Below are 25,284 nucleotides of genomic sequence, written 5' to 3' on the forward strand. Positions count from 1 at the left end.
TATTAATTTTGACCGTGTGATGATTTATTTTTATTTGAGTTGTGTGAAAGTGTGATTTTTATGTGATTCCTATTCCTGATAATGGGGGTTCCGAATGTAAATGGAATCCCCATAAGCATAATGGGAATCCCACTTTGTGATTGGTTGGGCCGGTCCACGTGATCCCAGGGACGCTTGCGAACCGCCTGCGCCCCTGGGATATGTGGGCCTTTACGCAGGGCGTACGCTCGCAGGAGTCCGAAGATACGGAGGCACCAGGTAGGTGCGTACTTTTCTCGCGGATCGGAGGAATTCGCCCGCGGGGAGCCTCCGACTGCAATTTCAGGTCCATTATGTACTAACAGTTTTTATTATTGTTAACAGATCCGTGATGGGAGGATTGAGGTGAGGAGACAGAAGGGGAAATCTTCATTGCACATCAGGAACATCGAGCCGAGTGATTCAGGGGCGTATCACTGCGAAGCCACGAGTCCAATCGGACAAGACCAGAAGAGCATGCACTTGGATATTCAGTGTAAGGACAGTCACTTAATGGCAGGGGACCTGCCTTTGCTCATTGCCTCTGCCATCTCAGCATTAAGGGTGGACTCAGTTTTAGTGTCATTTTTTTAATATTCATTCTCAGGACGTGGGCGTCGCTGGCAAGGCCAGCATTTATTGCCCATACCTAGTTGCCCTGGAGAAGGTGCTGGTGAGCCGCCTTCTTCAACCGCTGCAGTCCGTGTGGTGAAGTTACTCCCACAGTGCTGTTAGAGAGGGAGTTCCTGGATTTTGACCCAGCAATGATGAAGGATCGGCGATATAATTCCAAGTTGGGATGGTGTGTGTGACTCGGAGGGGAACTTGGAGGTGGTGGTGATCCCATGCGCCTGCTGCCCTTGTCCTTCTAGGTAGTGGAGGTTGTGGGTTTGGATTTCTGAATAAGAAATAATAATACAGATTTTGAATTTACCCAGAATTATGTTGGTTTTTTCAAAAGCCTCACTTAAAATTCTCCTTCCAGTGTAGCAAATTATTTTACTGTCTTATGCAAGTCCCTCTCTGTCATAGCCTTACTCCTGATGCCCTATGCTTAATCCTCTGCTTGGCACTTGCACAAGAGAAGACAAAATGAAGAAAGAACTTTTATTTATACAGTGCCTTTCACGGCCTCAGGACGTCCCAAAGCGCTTTACAGCCAATGAAGTACTTTTGAAGTATAGTCACTGTTGCAATGTAGGAAACACGGCAGCCAGTTTGAGTACAGCAAGCTCCCATGAACAACAACATAAGAACATAAGAAATAGGAGCAGGAGTCGGCCATTTGGTCCTTCGAGCCTGCTCCACCATTCAATGATATCATGGCTGACCTTCTGGCTGATCTTCTACCTGATCTCCACTATCCTGCACTATCCCCATATCCCTTGATTCCCTTAATATTCAAAAATCTATCGATCTCTGCCTTGAATATACTCAACGACTGAGCCTCCACAGCCCTCTGGGGTAGAGAATTCCAAAGGTTCACCACCTTCTGAGTGAAGAAATTTCTCCTTATCTCAGTCCTACCCCTTATTCTGAGACTGTGACCCCCTGGTTCTAGACTCCCCAGCCAGGGGAAAACATCCTCCCTGCATCTACCCTATCAAGCCCTGTAAGAATTTTGTATGTTTCAATGAGATCACCTCTCATTCTTCTAAACTCTCGAGAATATAGGCCTAATCTAACAATGTGATAATGACCAGATAATCTGCTTATTTGCGATGTTAGTTTAGGTATTGAACTTATTTTTGCCTGCCTCTCCCAATACTCAATACATTGGGATTCATAGGCCCAACTTGCCACCAAGCCTCCAGAATTGTCTTGGAGTTTCCAGAAATTAAAGATTAATCTCCTTGTGACCAACCTAGGAATAAACTCCATGGGGCAGAGAAAGAGATGTGTGAATCTTTCATTTTCTTTCAACTCTTTTGTTTATTAGTTCTAAAAGTATTGGCGATGGGGGAAGGAAGGCTGCTTGACTGGGCGGGCCAGTTGGAGACAGGAGGTCATGTGATAAACCTCCAGGAATCTGTCCAATCACAGCTGGCGACCCTACCCGTATTTAGCACTTTGTGACCAAGGGTGTTACCATCTCCTGTGCACAGGCTTTTAAAACCCAGAGAGGTGGGAATTTTTAACCCCAAAAAATGGGTGGTTTGGGGTCGGGTGGGAGGTTAAAGAGTTAAAAAAACAAATCCTGACCAGAACCCGCCTCCAGCCCACCCACTTCCAATTTTAGCGGAGGCGGGACTGGGGGGGGCGGGCAGTTTACATATTATAGTGAGGCTGCGTACCTCATTTGGAAGCACCATTTTGAATTGAACGCTGGCTGGCCGGGTTTCCCTAGCCTCAGGGATCCCGGCAGCTAAAGGAAGGCAAGGACTGCTGGACCCAGGAGGTAAGTGCCTTTCCATTTACCTGCTGGATCCAGTGTTCCTGCCTCGCCAATCCCCAGCGATCGAACACCACCCCATCCTTCTGATCTCCCCCCGAACTCCCCCCCCACCCTGAGGCCTCCGACACCCGCACCCCACGAGGCTTCCAATCTCCAAACCCACCTCCGACCCCCCACGGCCTCTGACCCCACATCCAACCTCCAGCCCCTGACGTCACCGACGATCTGCAGCCCCCAACCGCCCAACAACCATCCAGCCCCAATCTCCCCTCCAACAATCTGAGCCCCCCAACCTCCACTCTAGCGATCCAGCCCCTGACCTCGCTTCCAATGATCTGAACCCCCCCGACCCCCCTCCAATGACCTCCACCCCCCGACCTCCCCTCCAACGATCACCAGCCCCCGACCTCCCCTCCAATGGTCTCCAACCCCTGACCTCACCTCCAACGATCTCCACCTCCCCGACCTCCCCTCCAATGACCTCCAGCCCCTGACCTCGCTTCCAATGATCTGAACCCCCCGACCTCCCCTCCAACGATCTCCAACCCCTGACTTCCCCTCCAACGATCTCGAGCCCCCGACCTCCCCTCCAACGATCTCCAACCCCTGACCTCCCTCTAACGATCTCCAACCCCTGACCTCCCCTCCAATGATCTCCAACCCCTGACCTCCCCTCCAACGATCTCCAACCCCTGACCTCCCCTCCAACGATCTCCAACCCCTGACCTCCCCTCCAATGATCTCCAACCCCTGACCTCCCCTCCAACGATCACCAACCCCTGACCTCCCCTCCAACGATCAAGATCCCTCCCTCCCTCCTCTCTGCAGCCTGGTGCCCCAGGCCTACCTGCCCGATAGCCAGCCAGCCTCTCCATCTGGCTGGCTGCAGGCAGGAAACAGAGAATCAAAATACTAATCAGGCCCTGCCATTAAATTCGGCAGGGCCTGAGGGAATCCCGTTCTCTGAGATTTCCCAACTGTTTTCCAGCGGCCCCCTCCCTACCCACCTCCGAATTAAAATTCCGGCCTTAGTGTCACCGAACTGCTGCTCCTGACTGACCCCTTTTCAACCTTGGTTGATGTTCTTCATTATTTGCCTCGGCCCTTCACTTCGTTTAACAGTTAAACAGTGCTGTGTTTCACGAAGCCTAGCTTCTGGAATGATCTTCATCGGGACTTCACCAACGCCAGCATCCCCTGAGCAGTATGGAGGGAGGAGGAGGAGCGGATGAATTTCTGCTTCTGTGCTCCGAACCCACACGGGAAGCACATCTGGTGAAATTGTTTACCTCCAGCCCGTGATCTTAATTTCAATCGATGAAAAACCACGGCCTGTGGCTGTGCAGTTTCTCAATAAGCTCTGATGACACGTGTGAGGAGCACAACATCAAAATTTTAGCCCATAATTCATGCTTTTCCCGTAATGCTGTGTTGTTTGTACTTTTCGAATGGAAGGTTTGCCGATTCCAAGCCAAAGTGACTCTATTTTTCTGACCTGCCTTCTGATTTTCCTCCGCTAATTTCTTCCTTTCTCCCTCAGATGCGCCCAAGTTTCTCTCAACCCAGGTGACCTACTACTCATGGGAAGGGAATTCCGTCAACATCAGCTGTGACGTCACAGCCAACCCTCAGGCCTCCATCCACTGGAGAAAAGAAGGCGTTGTCCTCTCGGACTTAAATACGTCTGACGTCAGCATTTACAAGAAGGGGACCAAGATCCTCCTGGAGGTGGGTGTGGGGCTTTGCAAGGGCCCCAGTTGGAATAAAGCAGGTGCCTAGTGTGATCAGGATGAACTCTTTCACCACTTAGGCTTCCTTTGCCCCACCATTAGCGGCCGTGGCTTCAGCTGCCTTGGCCCTAAACTCTGGAATTCCCTCGCTTAGCCTCTTTACCTCTCACTCCTACTTTAAGACGCTGCTTAAAACCTACCTTCAACTGTCCTAATGTCTCCTTATGTGGCTCGGTGTCAAATTTTGTCGGATAAGGGCCCTGCGATGTGCCTTGGGACATTTTTACGATGTTAAGGGCATTACATAAATGCAAGTTGTTGTTAGGTCGGCATTTGGCTTTCTCTCAACTGTAGTTCCCAGGTGTAGAGTGGGACACAGTTTGAAGAAAGGCACATCTTTAGACCCTACATTGTTTATCCTCTGACTGGCTTCTTTACTTGGCATGGCCGATGAGGTCAGGAACCAGCCAATGAACTTGGGCACATGTAGCGCCTTGCCCGCCAGTTGGGCACACCGGGAAATCGCGGGCAGTGCTTGCAACTTCCCAATGCGTACAAGTGAAAGGTTGAGGCTCCCCACGAGCAACTCACGCTGAGAAAATGATCTCATGAACACAAAGCCCAGAGGACTGACTGTAGAAAATCGCAGTCCCGCCAGGGACCTTCGACTGCTGGGAGTGCACGGTGGGAATTATGGGCCGACACATTTTCCATCCATTAAATGTATGGATTGAAAAATCACAGGGAATGTGCCTGCAATTTGGCAATGTGTGTCCGGGAGGGTGAAGCTGCCAGGTGCCTGTGTCTGTACAATGTTTTCTTCAGACCTATCATTGAGGGGCTTCACAAGGTGTGCCTTGGATTTGCAGCTAATGCGATGTGGAGTCTCTGGTTCTTCACAGTTATGGTTCCAAATAGTTTTATTTTGCCTGGAACTTTATAATAATTAACAATTAAAAATTGAACCATAGAGTCTTACAGCACAGAAGGAGGCCATTCGACCCATCGTGCCTGTGCCGGCTCTTAGAAAGAGCTATCAAATTAGTCCCACTCCCCTGCTCTTTCCCCAGAGCCTAGCAAATATTTACTTTTACATTATTTATCCAATTCCCTTTTGAAAGCTATTGTTGCATCTTCTTCCACCACCTTTTTTTCAGGCCTTGCATTCCAGGTCATAGCAACTCGCTGCGTAACAAAAATTCTCATCTCCCCTCTGGTGCTTTTGCCAATTATCTTCAATTGAAGAAATAATTACTAGTCCTAGCTCTTTTTGGGCTACCCCAGATCTGGTGTATTCCCCAGACGTTCACCTTCAACTAAAGTTAGAGATAGCCGAATTCTATAAGACACTTAATTGGGTCTAAAGCTCCAGGCTATCTCTCCCTAAAGGAAAGGAACGACTGAAGATGTTACCATGCTCCGGATAGCACTTTTAATAAGTTTAACTAGACTGTAACCTTCGGAATATTATGAGGGTCCGGAAAACTCCCTCAGAATTCTGCAACTCCTTACAAAAGAGTGTATAGAAATTGAGTTTGCGAGTTTGATACAGAAATACTACTTGAGACAACTCTAAAAATATATAGATTTATTTAAGAGCCGACATACAGTTAACAGCTTGTGAGTCAATCGCAACTTTAACAGTTCAATATACAAATAGCATACATTTCTTTTTCTCAGAGATCCTTATTCTCAAATCTTAACTTTGTACATTTTTACATTTCTTATTCTTAATTCTAATCCAGAATATCTACCAAAATCAAATTAAATGTACCTTGATCCCCAAGACTCAGAGTTAAAAACTTACAGAGCGTGCCTCTGAAGTTGAGAGTCACTTTGCCCCTTTCCAGCGACTTCTGACTGTCTATCTGAAAAGCTCTATTTTTATACCTTTTTTTGTGGTATATTCTTTGAAGTTTTCTGCTGATGTAAGCTAATTATCTCCAGTCATCTTCCTGTTGACTTCTTTCTATTCTTACTATCATTTCAGCTGCCAACTCTCAGACTTCTGTCTGTTGTTTAGGTGTTTCAAAAACTTATCATAAAACAATATGACAGTAGTATTTATTTGATGTCATTCTTATCGAAGGTCTTCCATTCAATTTCTAAATCACCTCTGCTGTTTGAAAACAGACGTCGGGCTGGATTTTCATTGAGGAGTCGGGTAGGAGGTGGGACTACAACTTTTGGGGTTGTAGTCCCCCCTCCATCGAGTTCTAGCCAACCCATGCGATTTTGACTTGATTGACCTTGTTGAGCCCGCCCAGTGGGCTCAGCAGGCCAATTAAGGGCCACCCGGCAACAGGTGACGTCACAGATTGATATTTCATCTGTCAAGACCTTTTGACAGATGAAATATCAGCGTTTCACAGCTGTTTGAAGCTGTCAAACACTGACAATCTGTACTCCAGGTTAATTCCTTCCTCTCAGGATGATTCAGAGATCTCCCCAGAACAGAAAGCTGAATACTGGAACTTTTGACAGATCGCGGCCATTCTGTTTTCTGTGCTGGTGAGATGAGGGACTCCCGAGACCTGAAGGAAGGAAGGCTGTAAAGGTAAGTAAATGTAAGTACAACTTCTTTAAACACTTTACACACAGCAAACACACTTACCTTTGAACTCATGCACCCGTCACTCACCTGAAGACCGGACATCTCGACCCCTCCAACCCTTCGTCCCAACGGCCCGCCTTGCTAACTTGGCATGGTTTGGAGCCGTTGGGAATCCCACATTTCAACAATGAAAATAGGGATTAGGTTAAAAACTGCCTGTTAACTACCTGTTAACAGGCAGTTAATTGGCACTAAACCCCTTCCTGCCTCGGGGAGGCGGGTCCAATTGCGGGTCGGGTACCCGCCTCCTTTGAAACTGGCATGGAGGCGGGTTGGGGGCGGGATGGGTTCGTGCCCCCCGATTTCAGGATTTTATCATCCCGCACGCCTCCAATCCCGTCTCCATGGCCCAATGAAAATCCTGTCCATCGTGTCTACTAACTGTTCCAAGTTCAACAGAAACACAATGTGATTGCTTGGTGCATCTATTGAAGTCCTATCTTCAAAGTGTTCTGTTGGTACTTTTTACAATATGTAAATCAAAACCACTTCAACTAGGGTGTTTGTTTTCCTAGCCATCTTAGTTGGTTATATTACATTGTGTTTCCTGTTTCATTTGATGTTACTTTTACAAAGGCACATGGTTTTTTAATATTCTGTGTTCCTGTTCGAAGTGTCAGTTTTTAACACTTCGAACAGGAACACATTGGCCTAGAAATTGAGTTTTGGCGCAGCCAGGGCTTTAGCGCCGGAAGTTAGTGCTGGAGCTAAGTCGCGCTGGTCGGGCCCAAAATTCAATAGTTCTGCGCCCAAACGGCTGCCGGCGCTGCTGAGAGCTGTTTGCGCCTGAAAACTGGCGCTACGCGCTGAATTTCGGCGCTACTCCGGCGCTGCGGCGCCCGCTGCGGTGCGGCAGGTTCGGGAAGTGCAGGCCTCCTCCTTCCCTTAAGGAGGAGCTGGCTGCACCCGGCCGCGGCCCGCGAAAATCTTTTTAAAAATGAGCCCGGCACCTCGGACAAGTGCCGGGCTTGCTTCTGTTCCGGGGGGGAGGGGGGGGAAGTCCGGGGAGGGAGCTGCGGCCAGGCGGCCGGCGGGAAAGCGGCCGGCCGCCGCGGGGCCTTTAATGCGCCGGCGCAAAGTCATGTAAGACTCTGTTGCCAGAGTCTTAGTTGCGGCTGCCACGGGCGAGGCGGCCGCAACTGAATTTCGGCGCTGGGGCCCGTCGGCATGGCAACCGGGACGCTGCGCACACCGATGACGTCATCGGTGCCGGCGCAGCGCTACCGGTGCAACGCCGCTTTAGGGCCCCAGGGAATTTTTGAACTGGCCATAACTCTGGCGCTAGTCCCTCTAGCGCCTCAAAAGCGGCGCTAAGGCAACTCAATTTCTAGGCCATTGTGTTTCTCCCAAACTCCAGACCTTCTGGAAGCGCCAAACTGCTATTTCAATAGGGCCATTGTTTTAGTATTTTTAACCAATTCCCAGTTCAAAAGCTTGTGTGTTAACACTTCATCTTATCTCAGAGCCTGTTTGCACAGCTTGTGTCATTGAGACTTTAGATTTTTAAACCCAGTATGTCATGTTTTAATAATATCAGAATTCTGTTCATATGCTGGTGTATTTTTCTGAAATATGGCTTATTCCTTCACATGGTTACCGACCCTCCCATCAGTGGAAACAGTTTCTCCTTATCTATGCTATCAAAACTCCATGTAATTTGGAAACCCTCTATTAAATCTCTTCTTAACCGTCTCCACTCTAAGGAGCTTCTCTAGTCTCTCCACATAACTGAAGTGTGGACCAAAATCTGCATCTTTGGTCCGGGACTTGCCTTCCTCCTAACTTGTTTTTTGTTCCACTGCACTGTGACACTCAGTAACAACAACTTCCATTTATAGAGCACGTTTAACGTAGCAAAATGTCCAAGACTCTCAAACTCTAACTTCTCCTCCCACTGCCCCATCATTTCACTCTATCAGTCCCTGGGCACCAACATTATCTGCCTTACTCGGGCTAATTGCAGCATTGTGTAGGTAAGCTGGATGTATAAGTGAGTTGGTAACTTCGGGCTGGATTTTACCAGCCCCGAGGAGGCGGGTTTGGAGGCGGGACTGCTGGCAAAATGGGAAAAATTGGGAGCAGGTCTCAACCCCGCTCCCAACCTGCCTCCGAACCATCAGGCAGAGATGACAGAATGGCTGCCGCATTCTCAGATGCAGCAACCATCTGCTTTCTGCTGAGGAGAGAGGTCTTGCTGAGCCTTCTGTGCAAGGGCTCACGGTAGAACCGAGATTGTCAGTGTTTGACAGCTTCTCAGAGCTGTCAAATGCTGACAATTCATCTGCCAAAAAATTTTCGACAGATGAAACGTCATACGCTGACGTCCTCTGTCACCGGCTTTCCCTTAATTGGCCGGTAAGGGCTTAACAAGGTCAATCAAGGGAAAATAGCATGGATTGGTCAGACATCGTTGAGGGCGGGACTGAAACCCGAAAACCAGCAGTCCCACCTCCAACGCGCCCCCATTGACAAAATCCAACCCGGTCTCTGTGTGGAATTCCATGGTGTCTGCTTAGCAACTTTCCCAAGACCACACAACGGATATTGAGAGCCTTACATGAAGGAGGACTGGGAACATAAACCTCTAGACCGCCACTGCATAGCACAGCTCATCAGCACTCTGGCCTACTGTTAATTCAAAATGTGTATAGAAGTTAACTGGTCCATGCCAGTGTTGTGCCCCACACGAGCCTCCTCACCACCTCTCTTTGTCTAACTATCAGCATAACCTTCTATTCCTTTCTCCCTCCCGTACTTATCTAGCTTCCCCTTAAAGACATCTCTACTAATCGCCTCAACTACTCCATGTGGTAGCGAGTTCCTCTATGGGGAATTAGCCTGGACACAATGCCTAGGGTCAAACAAGATTGGGTTCTTGTGTGAGGTCTGTCAGTGCCCTGTGGAACCATACCCCGGCAATAGTCAGTGCCCTGTGGAACCATACCCCGGCAATAGTCAGTGCCCTGTGGAACCATACCCCGGCAATAGTCAGTGCCCTGTGGAACCATACCCCGGCAATAGTCAGTGCCTTTCATAAAGGAAGGGGGGGAAGGTGGTGAGACAAAAGAAGCATGCAGTAGGACCTCTTAATGAAAGTACTTCCACTTTCAAATGTAAAGAAAATGAATAAATCAACTGTTCTGTGTAAATTTGATTTTGGTCCAGCTAAGTGGAATGCATTAGGCATGAATGGGCTCTTTGATCTCCACCTGTGAGAGCTCTCACCATTAATGGAGCGTCTCTCTGAGATTAATAGCTCAACCTCAGGTAATGCAGAGGCAACATCCAATCTTGCCTTTACTTTTCTGTTAAAACTACGCTTAAATATATCTCTTTTTTTTGGGAGCTGGAAGGTGTAAGTAGGCATAAACACAGAACACCTTAGAGATTGTTGCAAGTCATTACTAGCAACCCATGTATGAACTGTCCGAATGTTGAGACACTGTGGGGGAAAAATTGGGTCGGTTTGCGCCTCTTGTTAGCGCTAACGGGGTGCAATTCCCCGAGCACCCGGGCGTGGCGCCGCTAACGCCTCCCGCGAAATTCAGCGGGAGTTTAGCGGTGGCGTTAGCCGGTAGAGCCCCATGCCGCTGCGCTGCCGGCGATGACGTCATCGCCGTGCGCAGCGCCCCGCTTGCGCCCTGGCCGCAAACTTCCCTTGCGCCCCCTGAACTATCGCCGGACAGTATGTCTGACTGGGTCAAGGGGCGTTTTTGCAGCGGCAGCGGCGCTACTTAAAGGGCAGGTATCGGGCGACCATTTTTATTTTGCCCGACTGCCAGCACCTGTCCCCATTTTACGCGGGGTGTCGGCCGCAATCGCTCAGCCCGGCACTCCTCTTGAGTGCCGGGCTGTTTTCACGGGACCCCGCTCCCCGCTGGTCCAGCAGGTTCCCCGGTGCGCTACTGGAAAGCACTCCGCCTCCTGCTTGGGGCGCTACTACTGAATTTACGGCGGGGGGGTGGGGGGGCGCCCCAGCGACGTTAGCATCCCAAAATGGGTGCCACCCAATTTTTCCCCCTGTATTTATAACCATCTCAGTTGTGTCCATTGGTAGTGCGAAGAAAGAGAAAGACTTGCATTTCTATAGCACCTTTCACAATCTCAGGACGTCCCAAAGCGCTTCGCAGCCAATGATGTACTTTTGAAATGTAGTCACTGTTGTGATGTAGGATACACAGCAGCCAAATTACACACAGCAGGATCCCACCAGATAATCTGTTTTTAGTGATGTTGGTTGAGGGATAAATATTGGCCAGGACACCAGGGAGAACTCCCCTGCTCTTCTTCGAAATAGTGCCGTGGGATTTTTTACGTCCACTTGAGAGGGCAGACGTGGCCTCGGTTTATGGTCTCCCCCCCACCTCCTCCCCATCAGGGCAGCACTCTGTCAGTACCCCACTGTCGTGTCAGCCTAGATTTTTGTGCTGAAGTCTCTGTTGTGGGACTATAAACCCACAGCCTTCTGAATCAGAGGCGAAAGTACTACCCACTGAGCCACAGCTGACACACGTTAATGCATTTTGTGTTGGCATAGCTAGAGTTTTGATGGCTCATTAGGGTGTAAATCGGGGGTGGAGTATTGTGGGGTGATGTACCATGGAGATGGACTGCTTGCTCTCGGAATTACTGAGCCTCACGGTGAGGGAGTTGTATTAGTATTGGTAGAGATACAATCATAAACTGAGCAATGATTCAGCGGCAACTTCGTATGTTAAATCAGCTTTTTCACATGGCTGGCTCAATAACCCTCCCACACGTGTACTCCCAGTCGTGTTCCTCGGCACTCCACTGCTTCAGCATGGGTATTTTTTTTAATATAAGGAATCAACAAGATGTAGATAGAGCAAAACACTAGAAGGCTTTAATGTTAACTATAACTCCTTAGCTCTGTTTAATTTTCCCTCTTTAAACACAACTTATCCCTGTTTTAGACATGTTATAACCTTCTCCAAGTAAATGCTATCAGGAGAATTATCTGGAAAGAGTTCCTCAGCCCAAAGAATCAAGGGGTAGAACCAGCACGTATACAAGTAGCGTAGAGTCGACTAGTGGTTAGGGTAGTGGGTTAGCACCCCAGAGGTTGCGAGTTCAAAGTCCTGCATGGCAAGTTGTGAAACTAAATTTAATCATTTAATTAGTGTGGTAATTTGTGGGCTAGCAGCAGAAAATATCCATGAAAGCTGCTGGACTGTTGGAAAAAAACTAACTGGTTTGCTGATATTCTTCAAGGAAGGGAATCTGCCACTCCTACCTGGTCTACACATGACAATACGACTTACAATGACCTCGGGGGCGGGTGGGGGGACTAGGGATGCTGTCTTGCCTGACCACAGGAAATAGTTGAGGCGAATTGCATAGATGCATTTACGAGGAAGCTAGATAAGAAGCACGTGAGGGAGAAAGGAATAGAAGAAGATGCTGATAGGGTGAGATGAAGAGCTGTGGAAGGAGGCTCGTGAGGAGAATAAACACTGGCATGGACGAGTTGGGCCGAATGGCCTGTTTCTGTGCTGTAAAATTCTATGTAATGTAATTCTATGCCCCCACTTGTGGGGGAGTCCAAAACGATGGACCATAATTATAAAATAGTCACCAATAAATCCAAGAGGAAATTCAGGAGGAATTTCTTTACCCAGAGAGTGGTGAGAATGTGGAACTCGCCACCACAAGAGGTAGTGGAGGCAAATAGCAGAGATACAGTTAAGGGGAAGCTCGATAAGTACATGAGGGAGGAAGGAATAGAAGATTACGCTGATAGGGTGAGATAAAGAGGGTGAGGTGAAGAGGGGTGGGAGGAGGCTTGTGTGGAGAATAAACACCGGCATGGACCAGTTGGGCCGGATGGCCTGTTTCTAATCTGTACATTCTGCGTAATTCTATGTACAAGAAACTCTTTGGTATCCGGCACCGACGGGACCGGGATGGTGCCGGTTGATTAAAAATTCCAGATGACAGAGAGGGTTATCTACCGAGGCTATTTTTAACAAACAAAAATAAAAAAATCAAGAAATGTGCAGTATACAGTAATTGGGTACTCACCCACAGAATGTTGTGTTAAATGGATGGTGGAAGATGCTTGATTAAGTACAGTACTGCCAGTTGAGGGTAATCCATAACTCTTTAATTACTTAACAGTGAAACAAAACTTATATAGTAAACGACTGTATACAGCGCGGGAGAGTCAGACTCCTGTTATTGAGGTGTTCGGACTTCCGACAGCGCCAAGAAGCCGAGTAGTGGCAGTTTGGAGAACTACCCCCACTGACGAACTTGGTCACCGCGGGAGACTCGGACTCGGGCTCGGCAACATTTCCAGTTATTGAGGTGTTGTTTTTGGAGTATGAATTTTGCCGGTTAATACAGGAAACTTTCGTTTAACCGGAGGTTAAAAGTCCGGAAAGCTCTATCTACCGGCAAAATTCAGGAGCCGTTTCCTATAAGTTTTTTTACTTCTCGTTGCTTTTTTTTCCCAGTCAGGCTCTGCAAGGTCTAGCTGAAGCTGTTGCTTAGCTACAGAGACGCTTTTAAGCTGCGGCCGACTGTTTTGACAGGGTATGTTGATTCACACGGCGCTGTAAAGGTCCCTGGCCTAGAAATTGGGTTGTGGGTTCGCCAGGGCTGTAGCGCCAGAAATTTTGCGCCAGCGTTAATGCGGCAGCGCCCGACGAAAATTCGGTTGCGCCGGGCCCAGACGGCGGCGGGTGCTAAAGGAGGGTTTTAGCGCCTCAAAACGGGCGTTCAATTGGGTTTTCCGGCGCTAATCCCCCGCTGCGGCACCCAATGCGGTGCGGCAGGCTGGGGAACTGCAGGCCTCCTCCTTCTGTTAAGGAGGAGCTGCCTGCAGCCGACAACTGACCGGCGGATTCCCCCGACATCTGAGCCCGGCACCTCGGGGAAGTGCCGGGCTCGCAGCACACACACATCAGGGCCGCGGGGGGGGTGATGCAGGAGTCCGGGAAGGGAGGTGCGGGCAGGCGGCCGCCGGGAACGCGGCCGGCCGCCGCTCCACCTTTATGCGCCGGCGCAAAGGTGTGTAAGAACCCTTTCCACAATCGTTGGTTGCGCCTGCCACGGGCGAGGCGGGCGCAACTGAATTTGGGCTTGGGGCCGGGTTACCACGGCAACCGGGACGCTGCGCACACCGATGACGTCATCGGTGCCGGCGCAGCGCTACCGGCTAACGCCGATGGTAAGGCCCAAGTCAATTTCAGAAACGGCTATAATTCCAGCGCAATGCCCTCCAGCGCCGCTAATTGGGTGCTAACCCCACTCAATTTCTAGGCCCGTATGTTTTAACATTAGCGCTGGTTTATACAGCGGTTTTGATGGGACGGCACCAAATCGGTCCCATCAGTGCCGGATACCAGAAAGTTTCTTGTAGAGAATTCCGGATATTTAGGTGCCGTTTAAATGAGAGTTTCCTGTATCAGTCTGGAGCTGGATTTACATAAGAACATAAGAACATGAGAAATAGGAGCAGGAGTAGGCCATTCGGCCCCTCGAGCCTGCTCCGCCATTTAATGAGATCATGGCTGATCCGATTTTGGCCTCAACTCCACTTTATATCTGTTCCCCATAACACTTGACTCCCCTGTAGCTCAAATATCTGTCTATCTCAGCCTTGAATATATTCAATGACTCAACTTCCACAGCTCTCTGGGGTAAAGAATTCCAAAGATTCATGACCCTCTAAGAGAAGAAATTCCTCTTTATCTCCATCTTAAATGGGCGACCCCTTATTCTGAAACTATGCCCCCTCGTTCTAGATTCCCCCACAAGGGGAAACATCCTCTCAGCATCTACCCTGTCCAAACCCCTCAGAATCTTATATGTTTCAATAAGATCAACTCTCATTCTTCTAAACTCCAATGAGTATAGGCCCAACCTGCTCAACCTTTCCTCATAAGACAACCCCTTCATCTCAGGAATTAACCTAGTGAACCTTCTCTGAACTGCCTCCAATGCAAGTATATCCCTCCTTAAATAAGGAGACCAAAACTGTACGCAGTACTCCAGGTGTGGCCTCACCAGTGCCCTGTACAGTTGTAGCAAGACTTCCCTACTTTTATACTCCATCCCCCTTGAAATAAAGGCCAACATCCCATTTGACTTCCTAATTACTTGCTGCACCTGCATGTTAACTTTTTGTGTTTCATGTATGAGGACATCCAAATCCCTCTGTACCGCCGCATTCTGTAGTCTTTCTCCATTTAAATAATATTTTTCTTTTCTATTCTTCCTACCAAAGTGGATAACTTCACATTTCCCACATTATACTCCACCTGTCAAATTCTTGCCCACTCACTTAGTCTATCTATATCCCTTTGCTGACTCTTTGGGCTCGAATTTCCAAGCCCCGTGGAGGCGGGTTTGGCGGCGGGAGTGGGGGGAAAATTGCAGAATCGGGGGGCACGAATCCTTCCCGCCCCCAACCTGCCTCCATGCCCGTTTCCCAGGAGGCGGGTACCCGACCCGCACTGGGAGCCGCCTCCCCGAGGCGGGAAGGGGATTAGTGCCAATTAACTGCCTGTTAACAGGCAGTTTTTGGCCTAATCCCTATTTTTATCCCTGAAGTGCGGGCTGCCCGACGGCTCCAAACCATGGCAAGTTAGCGAGGCGGACCGTCGGGCTGAAGGGCTTGGAGGGTTCGAGATGTCCGGTGTTCAGGTGAGTGATGGGTGCATGAGTGCAGAGGTAAGTGTGTTTGGTGTGTGTAAAGTGTTTAAATAAGTTTTACTTACCTTTACTTACAAATGCAGGCTTCTTTCCTTCAGGTCTTGGGAGTCCCTCATCTCACTGGCACAGAAAGCAGAATGGCCGCAAGCTGTCATAAGTTGCAGCATTCTGCTTTCTGGTCTGGAGAGCTCTTTAACTGAGTCTGTGGAGAAGTACTCAAGTTAGAATTCAGATTGTCAGTGTTTGACTGCTTCACAGAGCTGTCAAACGCTGATATTTCATCAGTCAAAAGCTTTTGACAGATGAGATGTCAATCCCTGACGTCACCTGTAACCGGCTGTCCCTTAATTGGCCTGCTGAGCCCGCTGGGCGGGCTTAACAAGGCCAATCAAGGGAAAATCGCGTGGGTTGGCCACAAATCGATGGAGGCAGGACTACAACCCAAAAAGTGGGAGTCCCGCCTCCATCACGTCCCCATTGACAAAATCCAGTCCTATATGTCCTCCTCACAACTTGCTTTCCCACCTATCTTTGAACATCTTTAACTTTAAAAGTAATTTGCAGAAAGTACAGCGACACTTCACAGTCAGACCCCAGTGTTCCTGGAGATGGTTCTCTCTCTTATATAATGAGGTTGACTCTAGTTTGCATCTTCTACTCACACAAACTGATTAAATTAAGTTATTATTGGGGAATCAGCTTTGACACTTTTAATTATGAAATGGTAATCCTGTTAATCTCATTATTTCAGGGTTATTGGAACATTGTAATGAAACTAAATGCCAGCCCATCTTCCAGCTGTTGTTCATCCAATTAAATCCAGGGGAGAAGAGCAGTGGCTCATTGTATAACTTGAACAAAGTCCGCTTTGGTGAAGCAAATGTTGTTCTCCTTAGAGCAGAGAAGGCTAAGAGGAGATTTGATAAAGGTGTTTAAAATCATGAAGGGTTTAGATAGAGTAAATAAAGAGAAACTGTTTCCAATGGCTGAAGGGTCGATAACCAGAGGGCACAGATTTAAGGTGATTGGCAAAAGAACCAGAGGCGACCGAAGGAAAAACTTTTTTACACAACGAGTGGTTAGGATTTGGAATGTCCTGCCTGATCGGGTGGATGATACAGATTCAATGGTAGCCTTCAAAAGGGAATTGGACAAATACTTGAAGGAGAAAAACATTGCAGGGATATGGGGAAAGAGCGAGGGGAGTGAGACTAACTGGATTGCTCTTCGAAAGAGCCGGCGCAGACTCGATGGGCCAAATGGCCTCCTTCTGTGCTGTACTATTCTATGATTCTATAATACTTGGTGAAGTAAATGTTCATCAATGTTTTTCAGATGCTTTGTGAAAGATTTGTCATAGCTACAGTTCTCCCTACTTTCAAAGGCCTGGTGGCATAGTGGTTAGCACTGTTGCCTCACAGCGCCAGGGACCCGGGTTCGAATCCGGCCTCGGGCGACTGTCTGTGTGGAGTTTGCACATTCTCCCCGTGTTTGCGTGGGTTTCCTCCGGGTGCTCCGGTTTCCTCCCACAGTCCAAAGATGTGCGGGTTAGGTTGATTGGCTATGATAAATTGACCCTTAGTGTTAGGGGGATTAAATATGTGGGGTTACGGGGATAGGGTGGGATATGTGTTGGTGTAGGGGTTATGGGGATCGGGTGGGATATGTGCCGGTGCAGGCTCGATGGGCTGAAATGGCCTCTATCTGCACTGTGGGGTTTCTGTGATTTCTGTGATACATACATGTTAATGTTATAGAATGATACAGCACAGAAGAAGGCCATTTGGCCCATCGTGCCTGTGCCGGCTCTTTGGTAGAGCTATCCCATTAGTCCCACTCCCCCTGCTCTTTCTCCATGGCCCTGTAAATTTATCCTTTTCAAGTATTTATCTAATTCCCTTTTGAGCGTTATTATTGAATCTGCTTCCACCGCCCTTTCAGGCAGCGCATTCCAGATCACAACAACTCGCTGCGTAAAAAAATTTCTCCTCCTTTTGGTTCTTTTGCCAATCACCTTAAATCTGTGTCCTCTGGTTACCGACCCTTCTGCCACTGGAAACAGTTCCTCCTTATATACTCTTCAAAACCCCTCAAGCACCTCTATTAAATCTCCCCTTAACCTTCCCTGATCTAAAGAGAACAACCCCAGCTTCTCTAATCGCTCCACATAACTGAAGTGCCTCAGCCCTGGAATCATTCTCGTAAATCTCCTCTGCACCCTCTCCAAGGACTTAACATCCTTCCTAAAGTGCGGTGCCCACAACTGGACACAATACTCCAGCTGGGGCCCTAACCTAATTGTTGCAATTACATCCTGAGACTCCAATGACACAGGGTGCTGAGGCACTTGGATTTACCAGTACAACCGTGTCCAGTTGTAATTCTGCATTAATTACCTTCGTCAATCTCTCGCACCTTCAGTTAAGCACGGAAGTCAGCCGAATGTTGGCGAAAACAGAACTTATTTGCCATAGAAGTAATCTCAGCAAATCACATCCACATTATCAAATAAGTGCCATCACAAAATAGGCATTACCTCAACAAAGCAAAAGTGGCAGGTTTTAAATAATCTGCCTTACAATTCCTTCGATGCTTCCTGCATGTTTGGAGGTACCAAACAAAGTAATGTTTTTTGAACAAAATAAATACAGCTTTTGGTATCTGTCAGAGAGTGGATTTACCTGGGGCTTACCTAAAAAAAAAATCAAATTAGCAGACTGATTTATTAGGCTATAGGGTGATTTGTTTTTAATACCGAAAAACAAGCAAGAAACTCGAATAAAATATAAAACTAATGAGCGGCTTTCCTCCTCCACCAGCATTCCCACAACTGTACTGACTGTTAACGGAAGAGATCCTGTTTCTGTACCATGTGTAAATACAGGATTTTTTTTAAAGACAGCAACAATACCTATAGAAACATAGAAACATAGAAGATAGGAGCAGGAGTAGGCCATTCGGCCCCTCGAGCCTGCTCCGCCATTCAATTCGATCATGGCTGATCCTCCAAATTCAGGACCTTGTCCCTGCTTTCTCCCCATATCCCTTGATCCCTTTAGCCTTAAAAAATATATCTAACTCCTTCTTGAATATATTTAATGAATTGGCCTCTACTGCCTTCTTTGGTAGAGAATTCTACAGGTTCACCACTCTCTGGGTGAAGAAATTCCTCCTTATTTCTGTCCTAAATGGCTTATCCCTTATCGTTAGACTGTGACCCCTGGTTCTGGACTCCCCGGCCATCGGGAACATCCTTCCTACATCTAGTCTGTCCAGTCCTGTTAGAATTTTATAAGTTTCAATGAGATCCCCTCTCATTCTTCGAAACTCCAGCGAGTATAAGCCCAATCGACCCAATCTCTCCTCATACGTCATTCCTGCCATCCCAGGTATCAGCCTGGTGAATCTTCGCTGCACTCCCTCCATGGCAAGAACATCCTTCCTCAGATAAGGCGACCAAAACTGCACACAATACTCAAGGTGTGGGCTCACCAAGGCCCTGTACAACTGTAGCAAGACATCCTTGCTCCTGTACTCGAACCCTCTCGCTATGAAGGCCAACATACCATTTGCCTTCTTAACCACCTGCTGCACCTGCATGCTTACCTTCAGCGACTGGTGCACAAGGACACCCAGGCCCCGTTGCACTTCCCCTTCTCCCAATCTATTGCCGTTCAGATAATAATCTGCCTTCCTGTTTTTGACACCAAAGTGGATAACCTTGTAGGAATGGCTAGATTCCTAACTAAAGGACTGAGGTCGAGTCAGTCTATCAAACAAACGATGTTTAATACTATTGAACAGAGTTTAACACGAAAACACAGGAGAACTAAATTAGAGGTCTGTACTCTTTGCTGGCTCCACGAGGACTGGCTTGGGCGGCTCCCCAGCCTAATGTCGTGACGTCATCACGTTTTCCCGCCGCTGTAGGATCACGTGCTCAACGTGTTGACGTCATCGCGTTTGGTCTCATTCTTAAAAGGACCGTGCTATGTACATGCAATAATATGAACAAAGATACAGATTCATTCTGTAGCTAATAATTTGTTACAGATAATTATGTACATTAGATCAGAGTCCCCTGGTGGCTCTGCCACAACCTCACATTTATCCACGTTATATTGCATCTGCCATGCTTCTGCCCAATCACCCAACCTGTCCAAATCATCCTGGAGTTTCTCAGCATCCTCCTAGACAGACCTCCGCTCCTTCCTCGACCGACGGTGCAGTCGCTCCAGTATGGCCCGTCTTCCTCTGCTGTGCTTGTGTTTTCCCTCAGATACACATGCATGGCCGAAATGCAGCTGCTCCCCACATTCCCCCCCCACAATAAACAAGCGATGCAAAATTGCCGTACTCACATCTGCGATGGGAAGTGCTTGTCCGTACTGCTTGCTTCTTATTTGTGACACTTGAGCCTGGTCCCACGCTGTTGCTGCAGGGGAAGTTGCAGCCAGAATCCTTCCGAGCAGCTGTTTCAAAGCGCAAAGTGAGGCATTGTGGAAGGATTGAGAGACGCGGGTGTACAGATGGGACAGAATAGCACGTTACAGGTTTGGCCTTTTCTGTTAGCCCATAAGGAGACACCGATTGGGGTTGCCCCAGTGCCGTCAACCCAACAACTACGACAAAAAAAAAGTCAACCCTTTTTTTTTTAAGAGGGACCCAAATCACAAAAAGACAAAACGAACAGAGCAAATTTAATAATAATGTCATTCCCTGTATCCACCATGCCCTCCGGTCCCTGCGGTGCCCACCAGTCACAGAAAGTCTCAAGTGTACTGCCGGACACCTCACGCTCCTTCTGCAGGGCCGCGTACGTTGCAGGTATGAGAGCATCTCAGGCAGTGCGCCGCAATGTTCCAAAATGTTTTGGCAGCAGGTGAAGATCACTGCCATTAATGTGTGATCAAATAATTGCCCCCCACTCCCCCAGTGCGTTAGCAAGGAACCCTCCCTTTTACCTTTGAAGGCAAGGTTTGATTTTAATCCCAGGCTAATTGTAATTTGGGGATCAGCTCTGCACTGCACTAATTATCCATCATTCTGCACTAATTGTCCATAGTTCCACATGATTGGCCATCACTGGGGCAATTATGCCCCTGAAAAGGCTGGGACTCCTTTCTCTAGAAAAGAGAAGGCTGAGGGGTGCCCTAATAGAGATCTTCAAAATTACGAATGGGTTCGATAGGGTAGAAGATGTTTCCACTTCCAAAACTAGGGGCCATAAATGTAAAATAGTCACTAATAAATCCAATAAGTCATTCAGGAGAAACTTCAGGGCTTGACAGGGTAGATGCAGGGAGGATGTTTCCCCTGGCTGGGGAGTCTAGAACCAGGGGTCACAGTCTCAGAATAAGGGGTCGGCCATTTAGGACTGAGATGCGGAGAAATTTCTTCACTCAGAGGGTGGTGAATCTTTGGAATTCTCTACCCCAGAGGGCTGTGGAGGCTCAGTCGTTGAGTATATTCAAGACAGAGATCGATAGATTTTTTAATATTAAGGGAACCAAGGGATATGGGGATAGTGCAGGAAAGTGGAGATGAGGTAGAAGATCAGCCATGATCTTATTGAATGGCGGAGCAGGCTCGAAGGGCCAAATTGTAGTGTATGTACTTTGAAGAAGGAACTATATTCTGCAGCCCCTGTATACTGCAGTACCAGTAGTGACCACCCCTGTATATAAGCCTGTGTAGTAACTTTGTATAGTAGTTCCAGGTTTGTCTCCATTCAGTAAACACCTGTTATAACCAACTTCTGCAGTCCGTGTCTCAATTACACACGGACATTACATTGGCGATGAACAGATCCGAACTTATCTACAGTTCTGCACCACCTCACGGGGATCCATCCCTGAAGCGAAGTTATTAGAGGTCGAAGCCAGAAGGAAGAAATCCAAAAAAAAACAGAAGAAACGGGTGTCGACCGTGGGCAACCGCCCTCTGATTCATTGAATTCGAAGATTTGCAGGAGAGGCTGTCGAGAGCTGGGCTTGGTTATCCAATCTATGGTGTTCCAGCTAATCGGGCTGGTGGCAGGTAGTACACTGATCCTTCCTGGGCTGCGGCGGGCTAGAGCTCGATCAGGTGGCTTTTCAATGGGGCCGAGCAGCGTTCTCGGGAAGAAGAGAGAGAGAGAGAGGGTGGAGCACACAGGGCACGGCTGGTGCTACGAAGCCGGGCAGCGTACAGACCTGAGAAGAGGGAGGGAAGTGTCCCATAGCATCTGCTCTGAAGACGGGAACAGTAATTAAAATAAAAGAAAAAGAAATTAGAAGCGCAGAAAGCCGCGAGGAGCTGCAGTTTGCCGCGGGGACCGCGGAGAGCGGCGTTGGCAGCAGCACGGGGGGAAGCACGCGAAGACCATAGGGCGTCGCCATCAAGGCATAAAAACGCCAGCAACAGTGCTGGCAGCAGCGGAAAAGGCAGAAAGCACGGGAGGCGCCATCTTAATCCAGCAGGGAAGAAGGCAAAGCGCGGGAGGCACCATTTTGTTCAACCGGGGAAGAAGGCAAAGCGCGGGAGGCACCATCTTAGATCTCCAAGATGCCGAAGACTGGCAATATCACTGCCTTCGATAATGCAATCGAAGACTGGACCATGTATGTGGAAAGAGTCGAAGTATATTGCAAGGCAAATGAAGTAGCCGATGAGAAAAAGGCATCGGTACTACTAAACTTAATGGGCGCAAGAACGTACGGCCTATTGCGGAACCTGATCACTCCAGTCAAACCGATGGTGAAGAGTTTTAATGAAATTGTTGATATCCTACAGGAACACCTAAATCCTACACCGCTGCTGATAGCAGAAAGATTTAAATTCCACAAGAGAAATCAGCATAAAGATGAGAGCAATGCTGATTACCTTACGGAACTACGCAAGCTATCAAAGCACTGCCAGTTCAGAGCAGGACTGGCAGATACCCTACAGGACAAATTTGTCTGTGGACTCCTGAGTGAAGGAACCCAGAAGAGGTTACTCTCAGAGAAAGAGCTGACGCTAGACAAGGCTTTCAGCGTGGCAGTATCGTACGAAGCAGCAGCAAGGGGAGCTGCGGAAATACAGCAAAAGCCACAGGAATATGGCACCCATGAAATGACATGGGGATTTGAAAAATATTATCGCTGCGGCAGAACAACCCATGACCAGAAGGACTGCTGGTCCAAGGACAAAACATGCAGGCAATGCGGAAAGATGGGACACATTGCACGAGTTTGCAGGTCTGGGAAGAAGACTAACGACAACAAAAAGACTACTAAGGAACAGTACAGGAAAGTACAAAAGATGACGGACAGTAGTTCCGAAGACCAGAAGAGCGATAGTGAATCCGGGAACAAGAGACTAAGCTGTCTCAAACTACACAACGTAATCGCAAAAGAGGATCACCGAACCATTTGGGTCACCCTCACGATAGCAGGGTCCCAAGTCAAAATGGAATTGGATACAGGATCAGCCCTGACCGTCATGAATCGACGAGACTACGAGCGGCTATTCTCACACATACCCTTGAAAGACATGTCCATTGTCTTAAAGACATATACGGGGCAGAAAGTATACCCCAGAGGGAAAATAAGGGTGCCTGTCGAATACAACAGCAAGGAAATACAGAAATTGTATCTGTACATACTGCAAGATGGTGGACCACCGTTATTGGGACGTGAATGGATCAGAAAGATAAGTTTAGACTGGCACTCCATTCAGGCACTGACTGTGGCTGGTAAAAAGGATGACGACGTCACACCTGGATGATTGTCAAAAATCTTAGCTAACGCTAAAGAGGTATTTCAACAAGGACTGGGCACTCATAAAGGCGTTACCGCCTCGATAAAAATAGAAGAGAATGCAATTCCCAAGTTTTTCAAAGCAAGACCGGTACCGTATGCAATTCGCCCAGCCGTCGAGGCAGAGCTGGAGAATCTGGAGAATGCAGGCCTGTTATCTAAGGTAGACTGGAGCGAGTGGGCGACACCCATCATTCCTGTCATGAAGAAAACGTTAAACAAGAAGTCTGAGGAGCCAAGAAAGGTTCGCATCTGTGGGGACTTCAAGGTGACTGTGAACCCAGTCCTTCACACAGTACAGCATCTTCTTCCGAGGATAGAAGATATTTTCGCCTCACTATCTGGAGGAAAACGTTTTACAAAAATTGACCTAGCGCAAGCATATTTGCAGATGGAGGTTGAAGAATCCTCTAGGAAATATCTCACGATAAACACTCACAAAGGTCTTTACCAGTATAATCGACTGGTATTCGGAGTAGCATCAGCTCCGGCTATATGGCAAAGAGCGATGGAACAAGTCCTGCAAGGGATTCCGGGGACTCAGTGTTACTTGGACGACATCCTAGTGACAGGTGAAAATGACAGTGAGCACCTTGCCAACCTAGAGCAGGTGCTCACTAGACTAAGAGAACATGGGCTACGAGCCAATCACCCCAAGTGCGAGTTTTTTAAGAAACAAATATCGTATTGTGGCCACGTGATTGATGAAGAGGGGTTACATAAGTCCCCTGACAAAATTGAAGCGGTAGTTAAGGCTCCAGCGCCTGAAAATGTGTCGCAACTGAGGTCATTCCTCGGATTGGTGAATTACTACCATAAGTTTTTGCCGAATTTGTCCACAATTCTGCACCCACTGAACGCCCTGCTACAAACTGGAGTAGCATGGAAATGGAGCGATGAATGTAAGCGGGCCTTTCAGAAGTGTAAAGGCCTGATCACTTCAAGAGAAGTATTGGCTCACTACAACCCATCACTACCGATAAGACTGGCGTGTGATGCGTCTCCCTACGGCGTTGGAGCGGTACTGTCACATAAATCCCTTGATGGTTCAGAGAGGCCGATAGCTTTTGCGTCACGCTCGTTAACTGCAGCCAAGCGTAACTACGCCCAGATTGACAGAGAGGCCCTCAGCCTGGTGTGGGGGGTGAAGAAGTTCAATCACTACCTGCACGGACAGAAATTTACTCTACTAACTGATCATCAACCTCTTGTCTCCATTTTCAACCCTCAGAAGGGCGTCCCGATAATGACAGCACAACGGCTACAGAGGTGGTCCCTTTTCCTAGGGGCACACCAATATGACATCGAGTACAAAGGAACTAAACAGCATGGGAATGCTGATGGATTGTCGCGCCTACCGTTGCCGACGGTGGAAGAAGCACCTGCAGTGGATCCTGTGGAGATATTCCACTCGACCATAGTCGAATGTCTACCTGTGACGAATGCAAACATAGAAAAGTGATGCGCCATCAATTACTCAAAAGACTGAAGTTGAGCGAGTAACAATCAGGCTTTTATTAACTAAAGAATGAAGGTCTAGTCTCGAGTGGTCGACCCGTCCAGAATACTAAGGGACTGGGAGGTAGTCACTTATATACCTGGAATAGTGGGAGGAGTCAGCCGAGGCATGTCCAGACCTGTACCTAGTGGAATACACATACAGACACAGACAGGTATGACAGTGGTTTACCACAAAAAGGAAACACGAAATGACCCGACACTCTCCAGGGTCTATGATTTAACGGTGAAGGGATGGCCAGCACATGGCGAACCACTGTTGCCAGCATTCTCACCGAGAAGAGAACAGCTGTCAGTGTGCTGAGGCACCTTGATGTGTGGATCCAGAGTAGTAATTCCACCCAAATTGAAGGATAGAGTGCTCAATGAGCTTCATGAGGGTCATCTGGGAGGGGTAAAAATGAAGAGCTTAGCCAGAGCGTTTGTGTGGTGGCCGGGAATCGATAGAGAAGTCGAAGAGATGACCAAGAGTTGTACAGCATGCCAGAAGGTCCAAAATGCCCCACCACAAGCCCCTCTACATCCATGGGAGTGGCCCTCATCCCCATG

The 25,284-nt window shown here is 48.1% G+C and overlaps 1 protein-coding gene across 3 annotated transcripts in view; it reads left to right on the plus strand.

Annotated features, from left to right (window-relative positions):
* The window catches only part of ncam2a (neural cell adhesion molecule 2a), a 659,443-nt gene that overhangs the window by 192,700 nt on the left and 441,459 nt on the right, over positions 1-25,284 (plus strand). For all 3 annotated transcript variants that reach the window (XM_086007257.1, XM_086007258.1, XM_086007256.1), the window contains 2 exons: positions 364-514; positions 3,954-4,141. In XM_086007257.1, the coding sequence (XP_085863383.1) occupies positions 364-514; positions 3,954-4,141 (339 nt within the window). The remainder of the gene's footprint in view (positions 1-363; positions 515-3,953; positions 4,142-25,284) is intronic.

The sequence above is a fragment of the Somniosus microcephalus genome, chromosome 14, assembly GCF_052327205.1.
Source record: "Somniosus microcephalus isolate GS21.2 chromosome 14, FLI_Smic_1.0, whole genome shotgun sequence".
Classification (NCBI taxonomy): domain Eukaryota; kingdom Metazoa; phylum Chordata; class Chondrichthyes; order Squaliformes; family Somniosidae; genus Somniosus; species Somniosus microcephalus.